This window comes from Gopherus flavomarginatus, chromosome 22, assembly GCF_025201925.1.
Source record: "Gopherus flavomarginatus isolate rGopFla2 chromosome 22, rGopFla2.mat.asm, whole genome shotgun sequence".
Taxonomy (NCBI): domain Eukaryota; kingdom Metazoa; phylum Chordata; order Testudines; family Testudinidae; genus Gopherus; species Gopherus flavomarginatus.
The window spans coordinates 18,501,188-18,508,359 of record NC_066638.1 but is presented as its reverse complement, the minus strand read 5'-3'; the positions used below and the strand labels follow the sequence as shown (position 1 = coordinate 18,508,359).

The following is a 7,172-nucleotide window of genomic DNA, read 5'->3' as shown; positions in this document are numbered from 1 at the left end:
AGGACCTTGCTTTCAGTCAGATGGAGGGGTTAGGTTTCAGATCTCTTTAGAATCTTATTTCTACCCGTTTCTCAAAGCAGTCAGCTGGTGTCTTCCAGCCCTGCTTCCACCAAGCTTGTCATGCCTGCATTGTGTTCAGATTTCAGGGGGTTGTGAAAGGAGGGGAAGTGCTCTCCTGCACTGCATGATGCTGCCATTGAAGAACCTCAATTTTTGTACCATTAAAATCAAACAAGCCATGCAATTATTTCTCTTCCCTCTCCCTTGATGCACTTTGTGACAGATGCATTTTGTTGCATAGAGAATAATGATCCCGAGGCTTCAAGATATTTTTCTAAACTTTAAATAAAACTGCTGGGGTTGTATTATGACACTTTTTATTGTTTTTTGTTTGGTTTTTTTTGCCACCTTATAAATGAAAGCCAAAGACCAAGGGCGCAGCAGGGTCATCACAAGCATCACACTGGGCAGGCCAAAGGAAGACAGGGCAACAGGCTTGCTCATGGGCACAGGGTACCCTGTGAGCTGAAGGACAGGTGGAATGTTAGCAGCAGTTATCTCCAGCTGTGAGGAAAGATGTAGCCTCTGGTTGTCTAAAAATGGCTGAGACAAACCAGCAAATCACTGAAAGTAATGGGGGAGGGGGTTCACAACTGCAGCTTTTTACAGTGTTCTCAAAAGGAGAAATGAGTTCAGCTGGAGCTGTAGAGTGTGTTTAATTCCAGCCCTCAAAGTGTTTCTCCATAGGACATTGTGCCTTGGTGTTTGCGTTGTGTCCTCAGAGAGCCAGGGCAACCTCTCCAATTATGTAAATGTGTGAGCAATCTGTGTGGGTCCCAGCTGTAGCCAGCACTGCACTATACAAAATATGCTAAACAAACTGTAACTAACCCAGATCACTGTATGCTGGCAACTGTACTGATTCTTGCACAGGAGGAGATATTCTGAGGCTTACATTGCCAAACCTGGATGCCTAAAGTTAGGTTTCTAAATACATAGTGAGGCACCTAAACAAAGTAGCCTAATTTTCAGCAGGGCCATTTGCTCACAAATCCCACTGACAGGAGTGAGAGCTGCTCAGCACCTTCCTTAATGAAGCTGCTTCTATTAAGTCTGACTTTAGGCACACAGGGTTGAAAGCTTTGGCTTGCCCAGATGACCTACAATATTACACCACACCCAAAACAGCATGCAGCAGCTGCAGAAGAGTGTTTGTTATCCATGCAGTGAGGGTGAAAGATCACTCAAGCACTGCCTGCCAACTGGTAGATGACTGCCTATGGGCCTCCTCAGTGTGTGAGTGCACACAGGTGAGGCTTCAGGGGTCAGGGCCGTTCCTAGCTATTCTGGGGGCCTGGCTGGGGCTGAGTACCTTCCCTTTCTGCCACTGGTGAGTGCAGGCCCTGCCCTGCTGCAGTTCTCAGGAGCGGGGCTGGGGCTGGGGCTGGGGCTGGAGCAGTACGCAGCTGTGCAGGGCACCAGGAAATTTAGTGCCCCAAGTTTCATGGTGCCCCATGCAGCCACGTACAGGTAAGGACGGCCCTGCCAGGGGTGCTGTGTTTCCAACGCCTTCCTTACAGCTCTGAATTAAGGTGATTCAGATCAAGTGTAAATGCAGAAAGCAAGCTCTAGCACTAGCACCACATCCCAGAAGCTTACAATGGGGTATACAGGTTTATACAGGGGTAAGAACATGGTGCATCCCTTGGGTAAGTACTAAAACCGTTCCCCAAGTATATTGTCTTGGGGGTCACTTCTGAAATGTCCTAGAGCAGGTGCAGGAGAGCAGCATGCCCTGACCATCCCCCAGCTGGCATGCTGATGCAGGATCAGCTTTGCTCTGCTTAGCTCAAAAGTGTAGATCAGAGTTCAGAGGAGCTGAATCCACACATCTCAGTTACTGAAGGGAGACTCCCCTGAATACTGGGACTCTGCCTGCTAGGGCAATTATTGGAGAGACTGTTTGTTAACCCGCCTATCTGTCCTGGCACACCAGTGTAAACCAGGGGCTCCAAACATAGGAGCTGGGGGTATTGCAGCACGCGTAGACTTGAAGTGTTTCCTCTCTCAAACAGAATTTACAGTTTGATTCAATGGCTCTTGGCACCCCCCACTACACAAATTGTTCCAGCAACCCTGGTTCCAAACTACACAGCTAAGGACAGCGTTTAGCTTACCATAGTGTTGCCGGCACAGGGTGCCCGAGGCAAGCAACAGCGGGGTTCGTTGCCCAGAGTGCGTAGCGCCAATCAACACACCAGGGGGAGAAGCAAACAACCAAATTTATTTGAGCTCAAATAAGGTGCAAGGGAGAAATAACAATCCCAAATCCTGCACACCTAACACAAGCAGTTTCCTCCTTTTATATCCCAGTTGCTTTCTGAGAACTTTTTCGTGCTGACTAGCTGATCTCTCACTCCCCTCTCCTTTCCCATCCAGCTACAGTATCTTTTCTCAATCTTTTGTCTTCCCCCTTCCTCCCCCCTCTCCGCTGCCGAGACATGTATACAGTATTCAGAAACGACCTTGAGCTCGCTTCAGCGTGTTACAGCAGAGAACTGGCTATTACAACCGAAAACTAACACTACATTTTTGCAGCTATTAGTACATTAGGTTACACGAAGTGTTTAACATGGAGGAACAATGGTTCATTGAGGCCTGAGCAGGAGGGCTTCATTGGCACTCGTGATCGTCCACCCTCCTGAGCTACCTAGATTTATGCCTAGTGACACCAACAATAGGACCAATAAAACCAGCCCTCTGCTTTAGTACATAGAGGACAGGTCTCTGAATGTGCAGGCTTGCTTGCAGCATAGGGGAGCAGTGACTGCTGGAACCCAGCTGTCTCTTCAGGTTGCACTGGTGAAGACAGTTGGAAGCCACTTCATGGGACTCAGTGCTGCATTTGGCTTTTGCAAGTGCTCATCTCTGAGTTTAAGAACTGAGAGTGGCTTTGGCGTAGGCTGGCTTCTTGTCATGTTCTGTAGGCCGGAGTCCTAGTAGTGAAGAACAGCCTTCTGCATTTTATCGATTGTTTTTATAAGGTCATCATCAATTAGTTCATAGTCATGCTCAGAGCCATCACTGACATTCGCATCTAAAAGGAAGAGGAAAGAGAATACCATGCAGGTGCTGTGACAGCATTTGGAATGCCCTGGATGACTCCATGTGCTAAGATACTAGGGAGGTACAGGCTATAGAAACCCTTTAGAGAGGCAGATTCTTGGGCTCTCTTTCTCCTTCCCTGCCAGTGTTGAGAGGCCTTGCAATGCAAGAGTAATACTTTTATCTGAATACAACACTGCAAAGGTGACTAACAGCAAAAGGCCAGGAGCAAGAGCATAAAAAGCAATGGGCAATATAGTGTGTTTGCATGTTGCTAAGAACACAGTATGTGCTGTGCTCAATTAGACCAATGACCTAACCAGACTGGTGTCTGGCTTCTGTCAGTGGCCAGTATCTGATGCTTTGAGGGGGATGACAAACAAAACAGTTCAGTGAACCTAGAGCCAATTTTAGGGTGCTGTTAGTGGGAGGGCACATCCTTTCCAGTCCCTGCAGAGATCAGTTCACATCCTCAAGCATGAGATTTGTTTTTATGATTGTAGCCTACTTCTCTTTATGTGCACTGGCATGAGGTTTACCCCTTGCTGCGTGTGCTCCCTGAGTTGAGATGGCTTGATTTCTTCTTACATTATATTAAAACTTTAAAGAATATGAAAGTTGAAAAATTGAGCACTCGAAAGTTAGAAAGCATCAAAACTAAGGTTGCTTGCCTGGACAGCCTCAGTGAGGTGAGGGGCTGGTGGGTGGGTATTGTTCCTGTTTTACACATAGTTAAGGCCAAAATTGTTATATGGTCAACTAATTTTGGGTGCCCAATTTGAGATGCCGAGGCCATGCTTTCTTAGAGTACCGATATGCATTTTATAGTACTGTGTATGTTCAAACACAGATATCACTGACTCTAGAGCCAATCAAAAATTTCCTGCTGAAAATGATGTTTTCGGAAAACCGACGATATCTTCCCATGAAAAATTTAATTTTTGTCAACAAAAATGTTCTAAACAAAAATTGTAATCTAATTTCTTTTCAAATTGAATTTGAATTTTAATTTTTGAAATCATTTTTTTTGAGACCAGGTTTTTTTCCTCCTTTCTCACTCTGTTTGTTTGTTTGTTGCTGAACGTGGTAGAATGAATAAGGTCTAGAATTTTTTTTTCTCCCTTTTCTTCTCTGTAAGTTGTCAAACCTTCCCCAACTTTAGAAAAGTTACCAAGAGACAAAAGGAGAAATGAAACTGTCATTCTGTTACTTGGAAACTTTTCCAAAGTTGAAGATTTGAAACAATACAGATTGGAAAAAAGGACTGTGTGAGGAAAACTTTGGACCGCATTCATTTCATTGCACTCACTGGCAAAAAGGGGGAGAACTAACTTCTGACTACTCAAATTTTTTGGTAAAACAATTTAAACATTTGAACCTTTTGAAACAGGAAGAAATTCCAAATGGCCCAGTGTTTTGAAAAGTGATTTTTCCATTTCTTGGTCAAATCTAATCTCTATGCAGGCTGATAGGAGCCAGAAAGTTGATGCTGCAGAGGCAAGGGAAACCCCCCTAGTAGCAAAATTCCCAGCCCCTGCAGTGGTCAATGCTCCCAGACCCCCTCTCCAGCTCCTGGCTCCCACAGCTGGAAGCAAGTAATTATTTCCCACTTGCCTTTTTAAAATTGTGTCCAACATTGCATCCCAAGCAATGGGGGCACCATTTTAAGAGAGATATACCCATCTCCTAGAACTGGAAGGGACCTTGAAAGGTCATTGAGTCCAGCCCCCTGCCTTCACTAGCAGGACCAAGTACTGATTTTGCCCTAGATTCCTAAGTGGCCCCTTCAAGGATTGAACTCACAACCCTGGGTTTAACAGGTCAATGCTCAAACCACTGAGTTATCCCTCCCCACCATATCACAGCCCAGTAGTTTTCCCTTAGCTTCATCAGATTAGTCCTAATAATTTTGCCACAGTGCATCATGCTGCGCACTTCCTTTTCATCTTTAGTGCTACAGCCGCAAGTCTATTGGACAGTCTCACCTCTGGCCTCTTTGAAGGGTTTCTTAGGCTTGGGGGCCATCTGTGAGCCAATCTGATGTGGTGAGTACTCATTCGGGGAACTCCGGACAGCCGAGAGACTCCTCGCATTCCTAGGCTTGGGGGACGGCAGCATAGACTTCTCGGGTGTGCACTTCAACTTGGACAAAGGGGGCAGTGGCTAATGGGAAGAGCAACAAGATGGATTTTAAAAACAAAAGGCTGTAGCTCAGTCTGTTGAAGATGCTGGTAGCAGGGTGTGTGGACTACAAGCCATAGGAAAGTTGCCAAGAAAATCCAGTCCCAAATGGACACCAGAGAGCCGGGGGGCAGGATTTCAGCTAGAATTTCTGCAGGGAAGTGGGGTGATCAGCAAGGACCCCAACCTCTGCACAGGTCCCCTTCTTTCCCAGCTCCTTCTGTGTTCTGCTGCTTAGCTGAGTCCTTCTGTGATGCATCACACACACACACACACACACACACACATACACACACACACACCCGAGTACCTTTGGTTTCTCAGTGACCTCTTTGGCTCCAGATAGCTGGGTGCCTGCTTTGTCCCTGAAGTCCCTTCTTTTGGGGGGCCGCGGTGGGGGAGCCTCATTGCTAGGCAGCAGCTTTAGCAAATGATAATAAAAGGATTCTGTCAGCTCTTCGACTTTTGACATGTCTGTCAGGGGTGTCTGCGATGAGACAGGCTCCTCTGTGAAGAACAGGGTCATGTCCAGCCATTGAGGAGGGATCTGGAAGCTCACTGACGGTGCCTCACACAAGCTGGTCACTAAGAAGGTCTCGGTGATTCGCGCTTCCAGACGCAGAGCAGAGAAAGAGCCCAGGATGTCATTGGCAAGGGAAGAATCCTTGGTTGCCACCTTGACCTCGCAGGGCAGTTGAAGCTGCTCAACTATCTCGGGGAGGCTGTATCTCCTGCTGTCGCTGACCTCTTCCACAAAGCTGCCTTCCAAGTGCAGCGGCAACATGAGCTGCTCACTCTCCTCATCCTCGCCACTGCTTCTGCTGCACAGGAGGACGTCAATGGATTTGTGCTCTGCCTGCCTGCAGACCTGGGTCTTTGTCAGGTGCAGCACCTCCAGCCGATCCCCCATGCTGAGAGATGGCAGATCCTCCTCAGGGCTCTCACAGTCTTTAGTCACCACCACCCGCAGGCACTCACCCTTCCCCAGACTTGCTGTCAGGTCAAAGACTGTGGGGAACTCCCGGGGGCGTCTTCGAAACTTGCCCTGGTAGGTGCTGGAAAGCAGGAAGTGCCGGGAGCCCCTTCTGCCCTTGCTGGATGAGGCGAGGATTCTCCAAGCACAGGACTTGCCATGGATTTGGATCTTCTGTCCCTTCTGCAGGTGGGTAATCCAGTCGTTCTCGAAGATAGGTGGGTACTCAGGACCCTCCAGGATCTCGGCCTGCAAGGGGAAGGCCCCCTCCAGCCCCAGGACCTCACTTAGCATCAGTGGCTTGATGAAGTGGATGTGTTGAGACACCTCGGTGACATCCTCCACATCCACTTCCAGGGTGGAGGGGATTTTCACCACCTCCTTCCGCACTGCAGGGGGGAGACATGCATCAGTGAGAGCCAGCAATCCCAACCCCAGCCAGTGTCACCCCATTGACCCTGGTGATGCCAGCTGGGAATCAGGCCCCAGATGCTTTTGCAGCCTACAATAACCAGGGGTTATCTCCCTGCCAGGGAGACCCTGGGTCTGCAATGCTGCTCTTGTCCAGGCTGAGATGCTGGCAGGATGTACTGACCCTGGCTCCAATACTGGTTAAAACTCAGCATGACAGGTGCCATTCTGATACCCTGGGGAATGCATAGGGGACATCCAGAGCTGAAAGCATGAGCTGCTGTAGCATGAGCTAAAGTTTCTACTTGGGCTAGATCAGAATCCTGTCCTCTGTGGATTGGCATAGAGAGGTCCTGTAACGCACTGATCAGTGGGAACAGAAACACAGCATATAGTTACTTGACCCCATTGGGGGCAGAGTGCGTGTGTGTCTAACTACCTGGTCAATATGCACAGAGAGAAATGCGGTAGGTCAGTGGTTCTCAAACTGGGGGTTGCGACT

General features: G+C 48.1%; 1 protein-coding gene across 1 annotated transcript in view; it reads right to left on the bottom strand.

Annotated features, from left to right (window-relative positions):
• Positions 1 to 2,264: 2,264 nt before the first annotated feature.
• Positions 2,265 to 7,172, bottom strand: part of THEMIS2 (thymocyte selection associated family member 2) — a 58,267-nt gene continuing 53,359 nt past the window's right edge. The window contains exons 4-6 of the mRNA XM_050932322.1: positions 5,597 to 6,648; positions 5,091 to 5,268; positions 2,265 to 3,097 (exon numbers count right to left, since the gene is read on the bottom strand). Coding sequence (XP_050788279.1) covers positions 2,997 to 3,097; positions 5,091 to 5,268; positions 5,597 to 6,648 — 1,331 coding nt within the window. The 3' untranslated portion in view covers positions 2,265 to 2,996. The remainder of the gene's footprint in view (positions 3,098 to 5,090; positions 5,269 to 5,596; positions 6,649 to 7,172) is intronic.